The following is a 22,703-nucleotide window of genomic DNA, read 5'->3' on the forward strand; positions in this document are numbered from 1 at the left end:
AGTTTTAGAAGTAGAAGTCTTAGAAGTCATACAAGTAGTAGTAGTAGTAATAGTAGTAGGAGTAGTAGAAGTAGTAGTAGTACTTATAGTAGTAGTAGTAGGAGTAGTAGTGTTAGAATAAGTATTAATATTTGCTTGTTTTATTCCTTAGCAGTAGTAGTAGCAGCAATAGTAGTAATTGTATTAGTATTAGTATTAGCATTAGTATTAGTATTTGTATTTGTATTAGTATTAGTATTAGCATTAGTATTACAGTAGTATTAGTATTAGCATTAGTATTAGTATTAGTATTAGTAGTGGTTGTAGTAGTAGTAGCAGTAGTAGTAGCAGTAGTAGTAATAGTATTAGTGGTAGTAGTATTATCTTGATGCTTAGGAAATATTATTCTTAACTTTCAAGCCAATAAAGCACGTTGAATTGAATTGAATAGTAATTAGTAGCATTAGCAGTGATAGTAGTAGTACCAGCAACAGCAGTAGTAGTAGTGGCAGCAGCAGTAGGTGTAGAAGATGTTGTATTAGTAGTAGAAATATGAGTATTTGTACTAGTAGTACTCGAAGTAGCAGTAGCAGTAGCAGCAGTAACCTTTATTGAACCAGGCAGTCCCACTGAGATTAAATATCTCTTGTTCAGGAGAAACCAGTCAAGAAAGCAGCATCATGACAGACAAAATTTGCAGGCAAACAATATACAGCAATGCCCACATGCAAAATATAATCAAAATCACATCAAAGGTGGGTGCAAAGTCAAAATTCAATACACAAGCGCTCAAGAGGCAGTTTAATAATCCAATAGCAGACCTGCAGAAACAGAGGCCACACCTATATATATATATATATATATATATATATATATATATATATATATGTTGGCTAAGCAAAGCATAGACAGCTCCTTATTGAGTCTGCCTCACAGCCCTTTATCATCCTTATGGCTGCACTGTATGCACTTTGGTAAGGAAAACAACAGCCTCTATAAAATAATGTGCAAATGTTTAGAACTGCTGAGAAATTACAAATCTCATCAAATATCCCAAAATAACCTTGTGCGAGCAGCAGTGAGCCGCCGCTTTGTGTTGTATTGTAAAGGTGCTGCGAGGGCAGGACCACCACAGGCAAACAGTTGCTCTCTAGCTTCAAGCCGTGTTCCAGCTCGGCTCTTAAAACACTTTATTTATTCAGCGACTGAAGCTATATCATAAACTTTTTTTTTTCTTTTTTTTTTTTTTTTTTTTCTTTTTTTTTACCAGGGGTTTAAAATTCCTCCCTGAAACTAAATGGAGCAGCTTTAAATACATGCATGGATTTAATTTGAATTAGGACCATCGCAGCGTGATTTTCTATTTTGTATGAAAAGCAGAGGAACATTCATTGTGTTGTGGTTCTAGAATATTCTCTGCCTCACATCAGGTAGCAGAGAGAGATGGGCTGTGCGTGCGTGTATGTGTGTGTGTGTGTGTGTGTGTGTGTGCGTGTGTGTATGTGTGTGTGCTTGTGTATGCATGCGTATGTGTGTATTTGTGTGTGTGTGTGTGTGTATGTGTGTCCATGAGTGAGTGTATGTGCTCTCATTTGTGTGTGTGTGTGTGTGTGTGTGTGTGTGTGTGCGTGTGTGTGTGTGCAGGCGGATGTGTGTGAGGCTGCTGCCATGCCTACGAGATGGGGGATGGTAGCAGCACAGCCAGCTATTTTTCTTTCTTTCTCTCCTGAACATCAAGTTTGGTCTCCCATCAGCCTCGTCCGCTCAAGCAAATGGTTGTTGGTTAAAGATATGGCGCAGACGCTTATTGATTAACTAAGATATTATACCCATGTGTATTGATTAACTCAGAAACAATAAAGAGGTTTATTGATTCATGAAAATATAATAGATGTTGATTAACTAAGATATGCTAAATAAAAATGTTTACTGACTAACAAACATACAGATGTTTATTGACTAAGATATGGTAGTTGTTTATTAATTAACTAAGATATTATACAGATGTTTATTGACTAACTAACATATACAGATGTTTACTGACTAAGATATGGTAGATACAGTTGTTTAAGAATTAACTAAGATATTATACAGTTGTTTATTGACTAACATATACAGATGTTTACTGACTAAGATATGGTAGATACAGTTGTTTAAGAATTAACTAAGATATTATACAGTTGTTTATTGACTAACTAATATAGATACACATGCTAATTGATTAAGATATGGTAGATACAGATGTTAATATGAAAGATACAGATGTTCAATCCTTAATGAAAATATGAGCAACAGAGTTTTAGTGACTAACTGAAACATATGATACATACAGATGTTGTTGGTTTACTAAGATATATATACACTAGATACAGATTTAATGACTAAGTATAATATTTGATATGCAGATTTTTATTGACGAAGGCATGATTCAGTCTACTGATGGCAGACAGACACTAACAGCCTGTTCATCCCTTCAGCACTGAACACAATCCTCATCCCTCTCACTCACTTGGATGTTCTTAGCCTGTTGAGATGCTATACAGCAGTTTTCTCCATCAGCCTGCCTTGTATAATGAAGGTAAACAGGCGGACGCACCTTCACCTTTTCAGGTTCGATTGTGTTTGAGTTGATGAGCTTAAGCTGCTTCATTTAGCTGTTACTATTTTATTTGTTACTTTTTCTGGTTGGGTTTTGTGGGATAGGAGGAGTCACTGTGTTTGGATTAATAGATGTTGATAAAGGGATGCATAAGCTCCATGTCAGATAATAAATAAAGCATTGAAAAAGTTGTTGTTTTTGATGACAGTAGACTAAAACAAAGAAGCAAAAACCTGCTTCTATCGACGAGATTCTGACCGGTTGTGGACACTGTCAAATAGAAAACTTGTAAAATTGTCAGTGTTAAAAATCATCACTATATCTGTGTTTCTATCAGTCCGCACCCATCAGAGTTCATTTAACACTTTTAGACCGTTTTGAGAGCCATATCAGCTCTATGAGTGGACAAACAACTCTCCAATCAACACTTATCAACTCAAAATACATGTCACTGAAAAATCAACACTTATCACCACTGGAAAATTTGCTGTGTAGAAATGGGAACAATGGGAAGTGTGTCCCCTATTTTGAGCACACCGCAATTTTCCCATTTCATGTCTGAGACAATTTTTATACCTGAGTTGTTGTGATGCCATGCCACAGAGCAGGAGGCCTAATGAGCAGGCCAGTCCTGCCGAGACCGAGAGTGAACCTGAAATCCCCTCGGCTAATGTTTGCCACATTGTGGTGGCATATCCCGTAGGATTAGGCAAACCATCACTTCGGCTATTTCTCTATATTTTGCCGCTACTTTGTAATTACATTATTCTTAAAAAGTTTTTTCCCCCGACTTTAGCACACAACTGCTTGCAGGTTGGGCAATTAGGAGCCTGGTCTGTGCACGTTGGCAGCGTCGGGGCTAACCTCTGCCTGACCTCCCTCCGTCTGTGGAATGTTGGCCGGCGTTCTCGCTAACGTCTAGCGCACCAACCGTCGGCCAACACACCGCCGCCGCCGCCGCCACGCCAGCGGCTGGAGTTGCGAGAGACGGCCGAGGGGCATTTTGTCGGCACTTGGCAGTTGGCGCAGCTTCCTCACTAAGAAAACATATCCAAAACATCTGCAGCAGAGTGGGCAGAGAGGGGAGAGGGAGAAGGAGGGGGGGGGGGGGGGGTGAGGGAAGGGGGAGGGGTGGTGGTGGTGGTGGTGGTGGAGGTGGGGGGAGGAGGGGGGGGGGCAGAGATGTGGGGGCGGCAGGCAGCAGAAGTACGTCTGCGCTGCAAATCTGACGAGGACTTTTGAAAGGCTAAATCCCAAAGAGAGCGCTGCTGCCTCGGCTTGCTGCACTACAAACAGCCAGAGCCGAGACAGGCTGGGCTTTTCACTGGAGCTGCTTTAGAAAAAAGAAAAATAATAATAATAATAATAATGATAACGTCTGGCTGCTACCTGACAAATGTTGCAGATGGAAAATATTTACAATGCAAAGGGCGCAGGAATATTTTATATGTAAACTATCACTATTAATATTTGAAACGTTTTCATGGTGTAAATGCCGCCTTGGCTTCAGCATTTCATGGAGAGGTGCTTATTGAAGGTTGGGGTGTGCGTGTGTGTGTGTGCGTGCGTGTGTGTGTGTGTGTGTGTGTGTGTGTGTGTGTGTGTGTGTAAGCGGGGGGGTCTGTCTCTGCATGGTTTTCTATTTTTTTTCTCCACCATTTTCCACAATTTTTCCACCATTTTCATGGTGTATTTGGTGGTGGAGAATAATATTTAGTTCGAAAAATCTCATTTAAAATTAGGGTGCGTGTTTTTCACATCACACCTCATATCACCTCCTTTATGAGTATTATAGTTATGAATATTATATTTTCCTTGTTGAGGCAAGGGAGAAAAGAAGAAAAAAGAAGAATTGTCATGTATATGATTAGGTCCAAACCACATTGAACGCAGCCCATAATTGCCTCTTATTCCAAGATGCCTGACAAGCCAAGCTCTCCCACGTTCTGTTTGACAGCAAGGCGGCGGGATGTGGTCTTGTCTGTGAACAATTCAATCGTGCAGCGACACCGGTTTACAATCTGTGTGACTGCTAATCCCATTGGAACAGTGGGGGTAATCTGCACATGATGGTGGTGGTGACTTGGGGGGGGGTGGTGGAAGGGGTCGGATCTCATGGCTTCTCATCCCAACATCTCTCTCTCTCTGTTTGGAGATCCAAAACCCCTGCAGCTCCGGTCCCGGATCCATGCACATGTCAATGGACAGGGAAAACGGGATTGGATGCTATCCCTTCCTTTAAAATCTCATCGACAAGAGAAGCAAAACATGAAACACTGAGCTGAGCTGCCCCGAAAGAAACTATGACTACCGATGTATAGTTTTGAAGACACATCAGCAAAACTTATTTCCCTTGCACGCCTGCCTCCTCTGCATGTTGCGTACATGTGCAAGCTCAATATAGTCGGTGTTCTGTTTTCTCATCAGTAAATAAAGCCCTGTTGGAGGCATGAATCACACTCAGCATTGCTGGGCAAAATGATTCATCAGACCTCTGTCATTTTGTCCTGAAACTACACTGTCTCCAAACCCAGATGGGTCAGATTTAGAACAATTTTTAATGGTTGAAAACATCCAAAAGTAAATTAAGACCAAAAAAAAAAAAGGAACACGCCACCGCTACATAACATACATTTCACTCCCTTTGCTCCACAGCAGCAGCACTGTGCCATTATGTCGGCATATTCTTCTAATGTTTTCACCCACTCTCTTTTAATTTGAAGTAAAAGTTGTTTTCAGCCACTCTCTTTAATTTACATTAAATAGTCCGCTGCTCTCTGGCGCGGTGATTAGACCATCTGAATGAATAATTTCTGCCGGTACAGTGTCGACTCTCCATCCTCTTCGCTCTTTTCCATGTAACGCGGGAGACCAATAGATGGAGCTGTGGGTTTGAGGAGGAATAAAAAAGGGGGGACTTTCTCAACACTTCAAGTTGAGACAGAAGTGTGGAGAAAAAAAAAAGCCCACACTTTTATTTCTAAATCTACGGGGCAACTCATTAGCTGCAGTGTACCCAGTGATGTCCCCGCGTTCGCAAACGTGTGTGTGTTTACATTTGCGAGAGTGAAACGGAGGCAGCGCGCTAGATAGACTATCACCGCACGTCCCCAAAGACTGTGTCGCCATTAACTTAATGATGGCTTCTTGATGATTCAGGGGGAAAATAAGTGTTTTTCGTAGGTATTGGTCACTTTACTTAGAGGGATGGGGAGACGTCTCTGGAAATACACTCTTGGGACCAGCGTGTGTGTGTGTATATGTGTGTGTGTGTGTGTGTGTGTGTGTGTGTGTAGATGTTTGTGTGTGTGCATGTGCGCTTGGGAAGGTGTGTGTGTGTGTGTGTGTGTGTGTGTGTAGATGTGTGCGTGACAGCACGTGTTGGCTTGCGTGAACGTGCGCTTGTGTGTGTTAGTGTTTGTGTGTGTGTGTGTGTGTGTGTGTGTCTGTCAGGTTTCCTGCTGCGCGGTGCGGCTGGGAGCCTAGCGAGGGTAAAATTCCATTCTCTCGGCGGAGCAGCATTCTGCATGAGCCAATTCCCAGGAGACACTGCTCTGCATGTCCTCCAGACAGCCAAGCTGAGGCACAGGCTCAGGCTCGCTTATTAACTGACCTGAAGGGGGGGGGCGGAGGGGGGGTAGAGGGGGTGGGGGGGGGGAGGAAGGGACGGGGGGGGGGGGGGGGGGGCGGCGGAGATGGAGGATGGAGGAGGGGGGATGGAGGAGAGAGGAGGAGAAGGAGGGGAAAGGGGAGGGGGGTGGGGGGGGGGGGGGGGGGGGGGGGGGGGGAGCCCAGAGAGGCAGGAGGCGGTGGGTGTTGGGGAGAGGAGCGGGGGGGAGGAGGGGAGTGCTGGGAATTATGGGTTTGTGTGTGTGTGTGTGTGTGTGGGAGTGTGCGCGAGTCTGAGTGTGATCAAGGGTGATGGGTTGTGGGGATACGAGCGAGCGTGTGTGTGTGTGTGTGTGTGTGTGTGTGTGTGTGTGTCAGAGGCAGAACTGGTTGAAAATATTAACTCTTTGCTCGCCGAGCTGCTCCTCCGGTGCGAAAATTCAGCATGACTGCATAAGAAAAGGGAAAAAATGTGGACGTATAACAAGCAGCAGTGTGTAGACGTACAGAGCTGCAGCAGACGTGTGTTTTTTGTATCCCGGTGCTTCAGCACAAGGCCGCGTTGCCACCATGTTGAAAGGGTTGGAGGTTTCACGAAAGGCACGTTAATTGCTTCGAATAATGCAATTTGCCATTTACTGAACTTGTAAGCTATATAATTTTATCCGCAGTGTGTGTTATTGCCATTATTTACCTCTGCATCTTTCTGTAATGTCTGCGTTTTGTGGCAAACTTCTATCCAAAGCATCTTACAGCAATCACAAGTGCAGACATTTTTAGCATGGGCGGCCCCAGAAGGATTTGAACCCCTAACCCTGCCAGTGTTTGTGCCTTGCTTCACACACTCTGCCACAGAAACACACACCACCGCCACTGTAATGTGTTATGCTGTTCTTGTGTTGCTGATAATTCAGCATAAATCCTACCTGCAGCTTTCAGTGATGATATCCATAATCATTTAACGTCGTAACACTTCACCACCAGGGTTCGGGATATTGGTGCCAGATTTGATTTTATACTCTGTTGCTTCACCTTTGTGCAACATAGGCTATTTCTGAAATAGAACTAAAAGCCTGTACTTCCTGTATTAATCTATTTACACTAATTCGTCATCCCTGTGTGCAAATATTAGTTTGTAGTTTTGTGTGTCTTCCCATAATTGCTTGACACGACTGCAAGACTCATTTGTCACCGGTATGAGGAAATAGCATAATTGAAAAGTGCTTTTCAATTACAATTTGTTTAACTTAAATAATGAAATAAAATATGGTGCTTCAAAGTTTTACTTCTTTTTTTTTATTATTATTCCATCCAGCAGCGAAGAGGAAAGAGAGAAAAAAAAATCACTCACGGCAAAATGCAAATGAGCCTGGAAGCTATTACGATGCTAATGAGATTCCACCATAGAAGTTGCTGCTCCGGCATCCGGGGTATATTTCATCCATATTTGGAAAACAGTTGTGTGCTCAAAATAGGGGACACACTTCCCAGTGTTCCCATTCTAGTTTTCAAGTTTTCACTTCGGCAGTGTCCACAGCCGGTCTGAATCTAGTCAGATAGGAGCAGGTTTTTCCTCAGTTTTAGTCTACTGCAAACAAAACAGCAGATTTCAGTGGTTTATTTGTAGTCTTGCCATTGTGTTTGACTGTAAAATTCTGCTCTATTTTTAGTAGTCCTGTCTCGTCATAGCTTGTCAATCATCAGTGAGCTCCTTTTCTGAATATCACAATCAAACTCTTCCTCCTGCCTCCAAAAAATCTCCACAAACATTCAGCATGTCGGCACACATCATACTTAAAAAAAGGCAAATGAGTGTGATTGTTTACACCGGCAGTAGCCTACATCAAACATACTTCAACTTTATATCTTCATGCTCTCCTGTGAAACAGGATAAGACGTGTTCCAAGTTCTTCCGAACAGGAGCGGCATTGGTGCGTTCAGGTGCAAAACCTGTAGCAAGGCTGCTAGGGTGTATAGTTTGTGCGCTAGGTAGGTAGGTAGGGAGATAGGGTACGTTACCATAGTAACACCAAGAGGGAACCCAGCAGAAGCAGAGTGTCTATATGTGTCCTGACCCATTTCCATTCTCATCCACAAGTGTTTTGTCTCCCTCAGCTTGCTGTTTCACAACTAAAAGCACCTCTCTTTCTTCATCCTTTATGTATTTGCTGCATCTAACAAATGGCAGAGGCTTAAAACATACAACATGCAGATGTAAGATATAATACCATGCACCCGAGGGACATTCGCTTTGCTATTCAATTCAACTTTATTGTCCCCGAGAGGAAATTCTCATTGCAGCCAGGTGCACAAAAACAAGCATAAAGACATATAAACATAAATACACAAAAGTATGTAAAACGTGGCACAGGACACAAGAGTCATAAATTAAGAACATCTTCATCTATTGAACAGCATTAAAATAAACACTCCTCCTACAAAAAATACATAGACCAAGTTATGCAAGTTAATGGCACGAGAAATAAAATGGTTTCCCACCCTGTTCGACTTGCCTTTTGGTGGTCTAAACCATCTGCCAGAGGGAAGAAAACTCACATTCCCCATAAATGGGATGAAGGCCAGCACCGAAAGCAGCGTGCATCAAACACAACACACAACGCATCCAGCAGTTAGCAACGCTCACAGTTAAAACGATCAGTCTGGTCAGTTTGGCAAACTCAGAACATGAAGAGTGCAAAGTCCTCAGCAATGGGCACCAAGTAAAACAACATTAATGAGTTCAACATTTCCCAGTCTAGTAGGCAAGGCAAGGCAAGTTTATTTCTATAATTGCACAAAGGCAATTCAAAGTGCTTTACATGAGGTATATAAGACATTAGATAAGAGATACAGGATAAAATGAATTAAAAGCAAATAAAAGGAGATAATGAAGTGTTTAAGGAGAGAATAAATAAAGACTTAAAATGCATAAAAAGAGAATAAAGATCAAGTTGCATTGACAGAGCAGAACAAATAAGTACTACACTCCAGTATAGTATAGCAACTTGTAATGTTCTGCACTGGTCATCCGTTAGAAATGTAACTGACAGAAACACTCTCTATTTCACAGTATACAATAGAAGACTAGACCAAGGTTCATTAGTAACAGGTTCAAACTAGTAAAGAGTCAGGACTCAATTAGCAGTTTTGACTTCAAACTGTTATCCTAAGATTCAAACGTGTGGAAAGTGAACCTTCTCTTATCCTGCAGGATCTTTACAGAAGAGGATTCAACTTGGTGTTTATCCAAAGGAGACTGAGCAGACTCCAAAGGTCTAAATTTCATTTCACACAGTTTTTGTATAATGATGACTTTGTTCATGATGTATCTAGTGGCACTGTATATGTGTATTTTGTATGTTTTTATCAGTGTGTATTGTTTTGTATTGATTACAATGTGTTTTTAATGTAGGACTATTTTAAGAGGAGTGCATTTGGGCTAAAAGAGATCCTGATGAAAGAAAGAAAGTCAGTCTGGTCAGTCTGTGTTCATAGAGAGCAGGACAGTGAGCATCATGCAAATCAGTGGGCAGCACATTCCCACAAGCAGGCCCTGTTTACGATCATCTGTACAATAAAACCAAGTTAATATTGAAATCTGTTAAACGAGCTGCTCACTTCAATGTACTGTATTGCAGCCACACTTGAGTGGTAAGCGCTTTAGGCGAGCAACCAAATCCTGTTAGAAATGTCAATTGAAAAGGTCTTGAGATATTAAAAAATGTAGTTTTTAATTAAAGGTTTATTAATAGATTTTTCAAACTTTTTTTTAATTACCCGACCGGATGCCTGAGGCATTTGGATTACAACTTTTATCTCACTCGATTCAGACTGCCTCTCCCCATTCAGCCATTTTGGATTAAAAGTCTGACTTCATAAATGCTGTTCATTAATTCCCAGTGCGGGCAGTTAATGTGAGATTTGGTTGCAATGTTACGGCTGGTCTGAGTGTCTGTTTATTTTTAGATTCTTGTGGCTAGTTTGAAGCCCAGGCCTAATCCGTCACGGAGGAGTTCATGGAGGAAATCTTACGAGATTTAATCGCTGCCTAAAAGTTTCTCAACACATACCAGTGTTTCCAGTTTGGAGCGGCACACGTTTGTGTTCTTTTGAAATTCAACATGTGAATAACAACAAATATTGTCACAGTTTATGTTGCAATTAACATTTGTGGCGTGGAATGTTGTAAAAACATTTAAATAAATGTTAATTACATGTGTTAATAACTGCATACATTGTGATTAACATATGTTGAAAATCCATGTGTCTAGTTATGCAATCTAGTTAGAAAGTGTCTAATTACACTGTTTATACAAACTATTTAATTTCTTTGGATTAATGGATGCCTTAGAAATGCATTCATCAATTAATTCAACAATAATTAAGTATACAAGTTAATGAGTTCACATTTTTCTGAGCCCTCAGTAGACTTTAGGGCAAAAAATGCTACAAAATGTGTCAAGTTAAAACCATTAGATGTAAGACTTTTCTCTAATCAACACAGTCAACATGTTTAGAGAAACCTGGAGAGAATTGTTTCCAAAGGCTTATTTGATGATCAAAGGTCATTTTCAGGCGTCCATCAAATTAACCTGTTTTTAAAGGTCCCATATCGTGCAAAACAGGATTTCCCTTGCCTCTTTGATTATTAAGGAGTTGGATGTGCTATCTAAGCATTGTGAAAGTATCAAAACGCACGGTCGCCAACTAAATCCACACAATCCATATTAGAAAAGCGAGCCTCTAAACGAGCCGTTTGGACTTCCGTAACTTTGTGGCGTCACAAAGGTTCGCTCATTATCATTTTTGTAAGAAATAATAGACTAACAAAGTGTTTTTTTCAAAGCAGTTGAGCGTTTGCCATTGTTTATTACCAGAGAGTTTTCCCTACGTCTCGCTGTCTGTAGCTGCCTGTCTGTGGTGTCTCGCGTTTCACTCTTGAAACGGTTAGCCAATCAGAACAGAGGGGTCGTTAATATTAATGAGCCTTAAAGACACGGCGACAGAAACAGCCTGTTCTTGGCAAGGCTCAGAGAGATGCTGGAAAATGAACGTGTAAAAATGGATTGAGAGTGTTTTTGGTTCATGACACCACACAAACAGCTTTTAATGGACATAAAATAAAACACTGGAAAGTGTAGAATATGGGACCTTTAAAGGAAAAATCCATCCTAAAACACTTTAACACACTTAAAACACACCTATGGGTCAATTGTTTGGTGTTGTATTTTAATGGGTTTTTATGGACTGGCCAAACGTAGCATCCAGATATTTCTAGCAGCTACAGTGGAGTTTGATAACCGTTAATGTTTCAGCGATCTAAAACATGGTAAACATCAGGTTTTGGTGTCAATCCCTCAGAATCAAAGAGCGAGGGCTTCTTTCTAAACCAATCACTTTACACATTCAACGATCATACAGGGAGAAATCTATTGTAGAAGAGGCAGAGAGACCAATTTCTCCTCCCGCAGTTGCCTCAATAGACCAGAATGCAATGCAGCCACAAGCGTCTTGAGTAAGGGGCGGGACTCACTCTCACTTTCTTGCACTTACCATTGCCATCAGTATTTCTCTCTCCACCTACACGTTAAAAACCCACAGCTGAATGCAACAAGTTCAGGCATGTTCTCTGAGGGTTGCTAAGGCATTCTGGGAAACGTAGGAAATCGCTAACTGAAGTAGAATAGACGAGGCAGGTTGAGGGAAAGTGGCTTCACCAAAAAAGTAAATTACAACACTCCTGGAATGCCTTGAACATCACTGATTGATGATCTATAACAGTGCAAGTGTATTTGAGGGTGGATTTTCTTTTAAATTGGTAATCTGTGAGATCCATGTTTTGTTATTTAGTCTCCATCTTTGTTGCTAAGCGCTCACTGCTGTGGTATATCGTCACTATGCACAGAACTTGAATGGATAGAACGGTCTTTACCATTCAAATCAATGTTCCTGGATGGTCGGAGCGAATGCCTTTTTTATGTGAACCGCTGGACTAGCTTCCGTATGAACCGACTTACGGCAAGTCACTGAGGTGAGAGGTTTTGCAACAAGGATCAAACTGGCATTGGAGTTGAATTAAGTTGTCCCTCATGCCACCACTAGGTGGAGCTCTTTTACGTTACTGCTGTCTTTAAGTACGTGAAAAGTTTTCACATCTGTGCAGTTAGTAGAAGTGCAGGTTATAATTGAGTTAATCTGTTTCTGCCAATGTCTGTTAGCTGTTTGAAGTTAGTGAATGCTAACTTTTCTTCTCCACTAAAGGTATGCTAAGCTATGTTAGTTTATAGCAGTTAAGGGGCTATGTTAAATTAAGTTGATAATGCTTACCTAGGTTTGCTAATATGCTGATTTTGACGAGAAGAGCTAGCGAGAGAAGCACAATATTTAATAATGCTACATTAGCCTCATCGCTAACATCAGCTTTCAGTTTAGTTTTGACTAAGCACTTGTTCAACAGATACACAGTTCTCAAGCAAGTGTGACAGACTATACGGCATAGAGATATATCTTATATCTCTATGCTATACGGCCTGAATGACCAGACTTGCGTTGTCACCATAGCAACTAACCCTTGTGCCATAGTCGCCATTTTATGGTGTACCAGCCAAATTACCATAGCAAACTGTGTTAGGACCGTTCTATCCATTCAGGTTCTGTGGCACTGCACTTACCAGAGATCACCTGTCAATCAAACAGTGTGGGCGGGACTATGACGTCTTTTTCCTTGGATTTTCTGTTGATGGAGTTTGAGTTTCTGTAGGTGGCGCTCTTTTCTTTGTCTGTTCATTACAACATCATTCTATTTATTCCCTGGATACCTAAAATGCATCACTTCCTGTCTGCCAGTGATGGACAATAGCAAAATGGATAATTTTTTACATGAAAATGTTGTGGATTATTACTTGTTATTACAATGTTATTTATGCTGTAGTTAAATGCTGGTGATTTAAAAGTTTGGCGATTCCACTATAGCTGCTTGGTTGAAGTCTGTGGAAGATCTGTTGTATTGTGTGTGTCAAACACACAACTTGGCTAATAAAAATTCAGAGTGACTTGTGACATTTGTGAATTCACCTGCCACTGCATTAGATAAAGCAGAATAGATTTTCCCACCCTGGTTATATCACAGGCTGTGCCACTTGTTGTTTAACTAGGTCCTATAAGAGCCTGTCATTATCTAGGAGTATTGACGAGAGGGGGCAACACAATCAATATTACATCATGAAATCATGCTACATATAAAACTGACTGTTTCTTATGAGTGTCTCATCACCTGTGCTGTTTTAGCAGTTTCCTGATAATCTGTATCCTCCCATGTGAATGTGGGAGGAGCTGTTTTTCAATTAAATGACTCTTTACACCTTTTACACATATTAATGCTGCAGTTTAAAAAACAAATATATGGCTCAAGAGGGACGGAGTAATGTCAACACGCTGCAAAAATATCCATCTTACTATTTAAGACTAGAAACTCTAAGCCATGGTCAACTGACAGCTAATTTGAATTTCACAATTGAAATATGCCAATTTTCAAAATTTGCCTCCATGAGGCAAATTTCTCTCCCACCTCCTGTAAAAACAAGTGTTGTTAGATTTAGGAAGTAGGCTACTAGTTAGAACTAAATTTACCCCTTTTAATAGACAATTTGATGGCTTTCTCTTAGACCTCCAAACACTACGACTTCTAGCATCCAGTCTTAAAATCTTATTTTTCTTAGAACAAATGAAAATAATCTGCCATTTGGATAACATAATTCCACTTGTTTCCAATACATCATAAATCAACTTGATCCAACAATTGTCTTGAATCAAGTCTCGTTCTCCTGATAGTGGTGATCTGCCTTATACTAGATATGTATTATTCCTGAAACAAGTGAATTGGAAAAAAGAAGAATTATCTCACCCACTTTGGTAGAATATGACAAAAATTCAATTAATTCAACATTTTAGGACTGAATGTGAGAGCAAATGCCTTTTGCATAATGAGATTTACAATAACAAACAGGTAGCCTAACAGTATGTCTATATATCCAGATTGGGACAATTCACCAATGTAGACTTTGAGTTGATCACACACAACACACGCACGCACACACACACACACACACACACACACACATAGGGTCTCACTTGAACTTTGCAAGAGTGCAAAACTGCGTGTAGGTCTTGAGGGAACAGGAAACGACTTCCCTCCTCCCCCTCCTCCTCCTCCTCCTCCTCTTACCCCCCCACCCCCCTCTCCATCCCTCCTCCTCCCTCCCTCCCTCCCTCCTTCTCCTCTTCCTCCTCCCTCCCTCCCTCCTCCTCCTCCTCCTCCTCCTCCACCACCACGCTATAGCTGCGAACTAGGCAGGCCAACTTGCAGAGTGCAGCTCAGCCTCGACAGCGGCTGCTTCCCACTGGGGGTCTCGGAGAGCATCGCACTCCCATGTGCGCTGCTGTGCCCGCTGGATGTTGAAATCGCGCCGTGCGCCTCGCCAGGAGCCACCATGTCCAACCCAACCCACGACCCGTTCTACTCGTCCCCGTTCGGACCCTTCTACCGGAGACACTCGCCCTACATGGTCCAGCCCGAGTATCGGATCTACGAGATGAACAAGCGGCTGCAGGCGCGCACAGAGGTGAGCTGACCAAAATAATGAAAAAAAAACCAAAAAAAACATAAGCGACGGTCCCGTTAGGTCGAGGCACCGGCTGTTTTGGGAGTCCGACGCGGGGGGTTAAAGGGGTTTTGGGGAGAGACGCTCCTGTCGGTAAGAAGGTCCCGCAATTAGGAGATACGGATGTGATGCCCAAGTGCCAAACATTCCTGAGGTGAAAGTAAACAGGCTTCGGTGTGTACGCTGCAAAAAATATCCATCCCAGCAAGTCATTTGGTCCAGTGCTGAGTCGTGAAATCTTATTTTTCGTATGCAAGTGAAAACAAAATTGTGGTTATATGCCAACAGGGGTGAGATGATTTCACGTGTTCTCAATACAAATTAACTTGTTTCAAAATTCTTGAATTAGGTGACAGTAGCCTATTTGGATACTAGTGGAGTGAGTGAACTCTGCCTTATAAGATATTATCACTTGTTTTCTCAAATCAGGTGAAACTGCATTGGAAACAACTGGAATCATCTCATCCCTTTGGCACATTTTGTTAACTTCTTTAAAGGAAATCAAGATTTTAAGACTCAGTGCCAGACTAAATTAGTTGTTAAAATGGGCATTTTCTGCAGTGTGACAAATACTATTGCAGCACGTTGTGATATATAAGAGGACATGTGGTTATAAAACACATAGCCTAGTATAGAATTTAAAACAAAATATCTGAAAGAGATCTGGAAGAATATTCAAGTCTAAGTGGGCTCTGAAGACTGAGGAAAAGTGCTCTTTTCACGTGCATTTGATGCATTTGCATATATTTACATGCAGCCTCGTTTTTACATATATTTGCATGCTGTGTTTGGGTAGTTAAAACTGCAGCACAGTGTGAGCAGCACAAGCCAAGCAAGCCTGACAAGAAACGAAACAACTAAAAGAGAGTTAGTCTACTCTGGACTCTGGCAGACTGAGTTTCTGGTGTGACTGTAAAGCCAGGACAAAATGATGTACATCATGCTTTATGATTCATCATTTTGTCTAGACAAAGATTACATGGAGGAATTCTCAATGAAAGTGACCCCTCCCTGTTTGCACAATTGAATGTGTAATATAACTGCGTCAGGTAAATTAATTTCATGTCAGTTTTCCAGCAGTGCTGTGTTACTAAAATTGGATGCTTCAACTAGTTGGGCGCTAAGTGAGTGTGGCGTACAGTGTCATTCAGACTGAACCTTTGGTGATCCCACTGTGAATTATAGCAAGCATCTGTCTTCAACATCTGTTCAATGATCACTAATGTGCAAATCTGCAGATAAAAAGTTCATCCGACATGTCAAGTTTTAGTTGCAAGGCATCGCCACAGGCGGGAATAGTAGAAAATGCATGAGAAAGCAGCTTTTAGCAATTTAATTGTTCACTTTTTGAACCATAAATATCTGATATTGTCAGTTAATGTGGCCAACCTTATGCATAAGGTTTTAGTTGCTGCTGCAGGCTTTAGGGTTTGGGTTTGATTCCCACTGAGACACTGTAGATGTACTGTATGCTGTAAGGCGTTTTGGATAAGAGCGTTCATCAAATGACGTATTTTGTGTTAAATATTTGCAGCAGTCATATTGGAAAATCTTATTTTTCGAAACACACAGCAGGCCCAGTTAGACTCCAGCTAAGTTACTGCAGCAGCTGGCAGATGCTGACTTTCCTGAGGAGGAGTTGCAACTTTAAGCAAACCAAGGCAATGTTGCTGAGATGCAATGGCCCAGTCTGATGCATTATTCATATGGAGTGGTCTAAGCCCCAGTGGACCTCAACTCCCGTACCACACATACCCACACACCAAGTGCAATCACCATGCACACACACACACACACACACTCACTCACACGTACATGAACACACACACACAGACGCACATTCATATACAAACAAACAAGCCTGCATCCACACAAACTGCACACATGCACAGACACACGTGTGTATGCGTTAACATACAGACATGTGTACAGGCACATGCGTGCGCAAACAAACACGCACGTGCCTGTACAGTGCAACTGATAACACACATGGTGGAGTTGCATGATACGAGAGTGCACCTCTTCAGTTCAAACACACACAAACACACACACACACGCTAGGCCTAGACGCGCATCAGTAATAAGCATTACCTTCATCTCCTCAGACTAAAGTGGGTATTATAATTAGTTTTCCGTTCCTGTTTGTGTTCATGGCATGTTCATTCTCCTCAGTATCTTTGTCTTTCTGTAGCGGCGAGAGTGTATAATATGTCTTCTCTTTAGTTATGTGGTTATTGTTTGATTAAAATGCAGGTGGTGATTATAATGAAGAAGAACTAGTATCTTATCGCAGGAACTAAATGCCTCGAGTTTTGTATTTTGCTCTTATCCAGATGTGACATACAGGCAGTTTGGGCTTTTAAACAAATTAAATAGTAATTATGCTCCTGAATGCAAAACTGTTGCCGCCAAATTACACAAAGCCATTGCATGTGAGAAATGTATAACGCTAAAAAAATGACTGTAAGAGAAAACTCCCTTAACAGTAATGCTATGTTATGTCTTTGTCCCTTTTCGCCCTGCTTAAGACACCGAAGGAAAAATGTGCAAAAACATAAAGTCCTTCATGAGAGAGACACACACTGAATGTGTTTACTTCCTGTAAAGCAAGGTTAGCCGACTGGTCCCTTAATGATGATGCGTGCCTCAAGGGTCATTCCATTGGTTCTTTTATCACTGAGGCGCTGCTCGGTCCTTTTCCTATAGGATGACTTTGAAATTCAGTGCACATTTGGAAGGAGACTGTGTCAGGATCAGCACAGGGTCAGAACACTGTTGTTTCAAAACAGGAAGTTTGGAATGTTACTGGCAAAAAAAAAAAAAAAAAAATCTGGATTCCATTAAAAGAAAATAGCCGAATTGTCCTGCCGGATAGTTTCTTGAATATTTCATCAGGGGTTTGCTGCCTAGCAGCTGTTGTACATCCATTTCCTGTTGTGTTTGATAGCTAAACTGCTGGCAGTGAACTGATGTTTCATGAAAATATCAGTTTGACAAACTCAATTTGGACTTCCGAATATATAGCGGAACGCTAAATTGATTTCCTTTTTAGACATGTCGCTATGAGCAACAGCTAAACCACAACAGCAGCAGCATGGGCTGTTATTGTTGTGGGTTTTTAAAAAATAATCTTTCAGCAGAAAACACAAAGTATTAAAAATGATTCAAAGCAGAGAGGATAGCGAGTGCTTCTATTGGGTTTTGGTGTGTATGAGGAGATGTGTTGAAGCGTTGGGGCTGTTGCTATGAACCTGCAATATTTTTTTATACTCAAATTGATTTCTAGGTTGCCAATAGCAGTCATGTCAGTATCATCACCGACGTTAAGACGTTCGATATCGTGAAAGGATTGCCATTGTTCAGGACCATAATAGCACTAAGCGTACTTAACATTGTGTTTGTTGGCAGGCTGCAGAAGTAAAATGACTCACTAGTTTGCATTGCCTTCCGTCTGAATAATTTTGAACAGGGAAGTGGCTAAGCCTCCGTATGACACTACCTTTTGGAAAAGTGTCGCTGTGCTGAAGAAGTTGGCTGAAGTCATTCCTCTAGAAATTCTTGCCTGTCTTATTCATGAGTGTGCTTTTGAATTTGCTTGGCATCGTAGTGCGACTGCCGCTCACACTGGCAGACACAGGACTCAAGGACTTGACACTTAAAGAGACTTTCCCTGAGAGGAAGCTATAGTCCTTGCTAGCATAAGTGACACCTATGGCAGAAGCTCTAAGCAGCTATGTGGAATCGCTCCTCTGGGAGTTAAATAACAACTCTTTACAATTAGATAGAAATAGTGTTTTTTTTGCTTCTAGTGAGGGGAAATTAATTACTCTGATTTAACGTCCTACATATTGCTGCATGAACTCAGACTTTAGTCCAAGTGGCTAATGTTTACAGTATGATCGTCTCTCAAATCATCTTAAAAGCCGGAGAAGTTAACTTTTATTGGGAAAATCCACCCTCAGACACTTATACTGTTATATATTATCACTTTTTTTTATCAATATTTTATGATGTGTTGTAATTTACTTTTTCGGTGTAGCCACATTCCCTCAACCTTCCTCGTCTACTTCTATTTTAGTTAGTGATTTCCAGTTGAGAAAAAGTGAGAGTCACAAAACGCTGATGTTTATCGTTGTTGTTTTAGATAGCTAAACATTTTTCTGCTATCAAATCCCTTTGTAGCTGCAGTTAACCACGGGAAAAACTAAAATACAGCACCAAACAACAAAGGGTCCCAGAAATGTAAGGTGCATCGCCAATAGCTGTTTTTTTTGTTGAAGTGTTTTAGGGTGGGTTCTCCGTTTAAAACGTATGCGCTGAGAGCCTGCTTGTGCTTCTCTTCTCACTAACAACCTCTTTCACCCGGCATGCACTCGGAAACGAGGAGGAATAAAACCTAACGATACAACAAATCCTTTGTGTTCGTCTTGAATCAGCGTTCACCTTTGAACTGATAACTGCGGTGCGGCTTAAACAGGACTGCTCCAGTGATGACTCTGGGTCTGTTTCTACCCTAACCTTATTACCTGCTCCATTCATACCTATTACCTGACTGGCTGTATTTCTGCACCAGGCTGACTGCTATCCCATTACCTTCATTTTACACAACGTGAACCTACTGTGACCCGGCAATCTAAACAGGCTTTGATTTGGATTTGATGCTATGCATACGGTGTGACCACATTGTTTCTGTGCTGTCGCTCGGGGGCACTGGCCTCGGCGCGCAGAGACTGCTGCAATGATTTGTGGGGGAATTTGACACTTAAGCGTATGCAAATGAGGCGGCGGATTAACATTCAGAGGAGGAGCTTGTTCGACCTCAGCCGGTGTAAGGCCATTAGCATAGAAGTCATTAATATTCAGCGGGAGAGAGCGGGGACACAGCATAACGCTGTAAGTAAAACTACAACAGAGAGTCAGGGAGAGGGTGAAACGGAAGGAAAACAAAAGCATTTTAATGGAGGTGCCATAATAATATCCAAAGGGCTCCGTTTAGAAACATTTCCGCTGCTGCTGACAGTGGGTCTAACGGTCACACGCTCCTCAGTGGACAGACATGTAATCAGTAAAAAATGATTGGCAGGTCATTCTTTGGACGCTAGTGACTATTGCATGTAGTTAGTCTCATTCTCATTATTCTAATAGGGCTGCGGACCCGACTCGTACACACACACACTGCCGTAGAACTGGAGGGACTGGAGTGTTCATTATGGCAAAATTCCTCGTCCCTGTCAGGGGCAAAGTGGATCTGTTCCCATCAGTAATATGTGTCAGATTGACATGAATAGGCTTATGATGTAGAGGTCAAGTTGGCACTGAGCTGTAGGTTTTACAGAGAGGGATTAAGCTGAGCCTAACACCAAGAAATTTCTTTTGGTGAAAATCTGAAGTCAAAAGGAAGTCATTTTCAGTCTTTAAAAAACACTAGGCTAAGATTTTTATGTGAAGTTACACCTCTTTTGTCAGCCCAAATCACAAGGTGAGGCTGCAGCATCCCCTCTATCGAGACGCGGTAGGTTTGCCCGATTTGCCCAAGTTAAACTCTGGTGTCTGGTCTGTATGTTCAATTTCCCGCCCACAAGAAGTGACAAATCAAAAGTTACGAGTGAAATACAAACAGCAGCGAGCAAACGCTCCGTTCAGAGAAAGCTGGACTCACCACCGTTAGATCTTTTTCCTCTCTCATCCCTTTGGCATCCTTTGGTGTAAAGCATCACAGACTGGCTGGGTTGGTAAATGACAGTTACCTCTCGCTACCATTTGGTGCCCCAACGTGCCGAGCTGTAAGATCTTATTTTTCTTACAATAACAAAAAAAAAAAAAAATGAATCTGCCACTGGATTGAGATACTTTTGTTTGCTTCAGTAGAACTCTGCCTGTTTCAAGAACTTTAAGGCTTGATATATGATATGTAATTAGTTGGTCAGATTGACATTTTTTACAGTGTATGTCTGTGAAACTGGCTGTTATTAATTACCAGAAAGGTGTTGAACATCACAGTGCTGTTATCTAGGAGGTCAAAACTACTATTTCAATTCTCTACCTTCATGAAAAAAGCAATCTAGTCAAATACTGAAAAGGCTTTCACAATTTACTTTCATTCACTATTTCAATCTAGTAAAGCTGAAAGAAGTCGTTAAAGAATACACTGAGCGTACAGTATGTGGTGCTGCATGGCAACTGTAGATGGGGTCAAAGTGCAATGTCTCCCTTCATGTATTGTAGATATTTCTTTTTTTTCCCTTTATGTTCAAAATCAAGCCTCAGTGGCAATTGCTGGAAATCACACTTATATCCACAGTGCTATGTTCAAACACAGCAAACAACACAATGTAAAATAAGTCTTAAATAAGATGATAATTCATGTTATTCATTTGGCCCTGGACTGGCCAAACAGTATTTTTGAACAATTACCAAAGAGAACTAAGAGAAGAAAGAAAGAGCTATCTGTGTTGTCAATACAATGTTCAGCTGCATTGACATCAACTCTAACCCACTGACAATGAATAGACGGCTGATTTTTATATTTCTCTGAGCTGTTACGTTAGAGACAAAAACAGCTTTATATTTTCATAGCGGTGCCAGTCACTGAAAATAGTTAGTCCCCCATCTCTGGAAACAAAGATCGAATCCCATCAGTGCTTTTCCTCCCATTTTTTTTCTTTAGCTCCCTCACTACGTTCCCACTCTAAATTAAAGAATAATACTGCTAAAAGGTGAGTGGACTGCCTACTCTTTTGTAAGAAAGAAAATGTAACCTTATCCTCAGAAAATCGTGGTGATCACTGTCCTGGTTGCCTTTTCCATCTGTTTCATTTCATTCCTTATAGAGCTGTACGTCGGTGTAAAATCACTGAATAGAGACAAAAGGGACAGTATAATCTCATACAATATAATTCTATTTATGTGTTATACAACATATAAGACATCCACTAATTAACAGCAGTTAAAACACTTTTCTGTCTGGTTTCTAGTTATGAGTGACAGTAATGAATGTTGGCTTATACAATCATATATTTCTAAACTGAGATTCAGTGGTATTCCCCTTTAAGCTCTGTTTTTTTTCCCTTTAATAAAGTCTAAGTATTAAAGTCGCATTATGTACAGTAGCTTATCAATTTAGAATCAGAGTAAACTGGTGTCAGAAAATGCCATTTAATGTCATTTAATGAGGTTCCGTTCATTATAATCGGATATATTCCTAAATTGATTAGATTAATTGACTTACTACTCATCATAGCTTTCCCTATATTACTTTGCCATTAAAATATCCACGGGGCTTTAACATATTCCCATTATGATATTCAGATTCATAATTCTTAGATGAGGATGTTGCCTGTTGAAAAGTTTTGTTCCCAAATGAGCAACAGCCACTCTTACAAAATGATGGATAGCACATAAAGCACCTTTACAGACTGGATCCTCTATATTTAGAGGTATTGAAGGACAAAGTTCACATAATGATTGTTGTTTTAAATGGATATATATAGCGGCTTGGAAATGAACTCTTCGTATATATTTTTGTGACGCAGATTAACACAGTTGCTTTGGTCCGGTAATATCATACATGGGATGCTCTGAGAGGATGTTCCCAGAAAATCATATGAATAAAAAAAGGACTTCTGGTCGAACAATGAGCGTCAGTCAGGCCAGCAGGATGCTCGGACAATAGACCCACCTTTTTCCTGCTCCTTTCCCATGGTTCCTTCCAGGCTAAAGTGTGGCTCAGATAACAGAGAGGACGGAGGAGCCTACAGCCCGTCTATGTCCTGTTGTTCTTTCTCCCCAACGGCGTTAGAGAGTCCGTCCCGTAAGCGAGAGGTCACAGGTTGGATCCCTGTGTGTCCATCAACGAC

The 22,703-nt window shown here is 41.2% G+C and overlaps 2 protein-coding genes across 4 annotated transcripts in view; both read left to right on the forward strand.

Moving 5' to 3' along the window:
* qdpra (quinoid dihydropteridine reductase a) overlaps positions 1–22,703 on the forward strand; it is a 236,816-nt gene that overhangs the window by 26,360 nt on the left and 187,753 nt on the right. The window lies entirely within an intron of this gene.
* The window catches only part of ldb2a (LIM domain binding 2a), a 76,985-nt gene continuing 68,958 nt past the window's right edge, over positions 14,677–22,703 (forward strand). For all 3 annotated transcript variants that reach the window (XM_078289102.1, XM_078289103.1, XM_078289104.1), the window contains exon 1: positions 14,677–14,808. In XM_078289102.1, the coding sequence (XP_078145228.1) occupies positions 14,677–14,808 (132 nt within the window). The remainder of the gene's footprint in view (positions 14,809–22,703) is intronic.

Source organism: Centroberyx gerrardi, chromosome 16 (genome assembly GCF_048128805.1).
Source record: "Centroberyx gerrardi isolate f3 chromosome 16, fCenGer3.hap1.cur.20231027, whole genome shotgun sequence".
Classification (NCBI taxonomy): Eukaryota; Metazoa; Chordata; class Actinopteri; order Beryciformes; family Berycidae; genus Centroberyx; species Centroberyx gerrardi.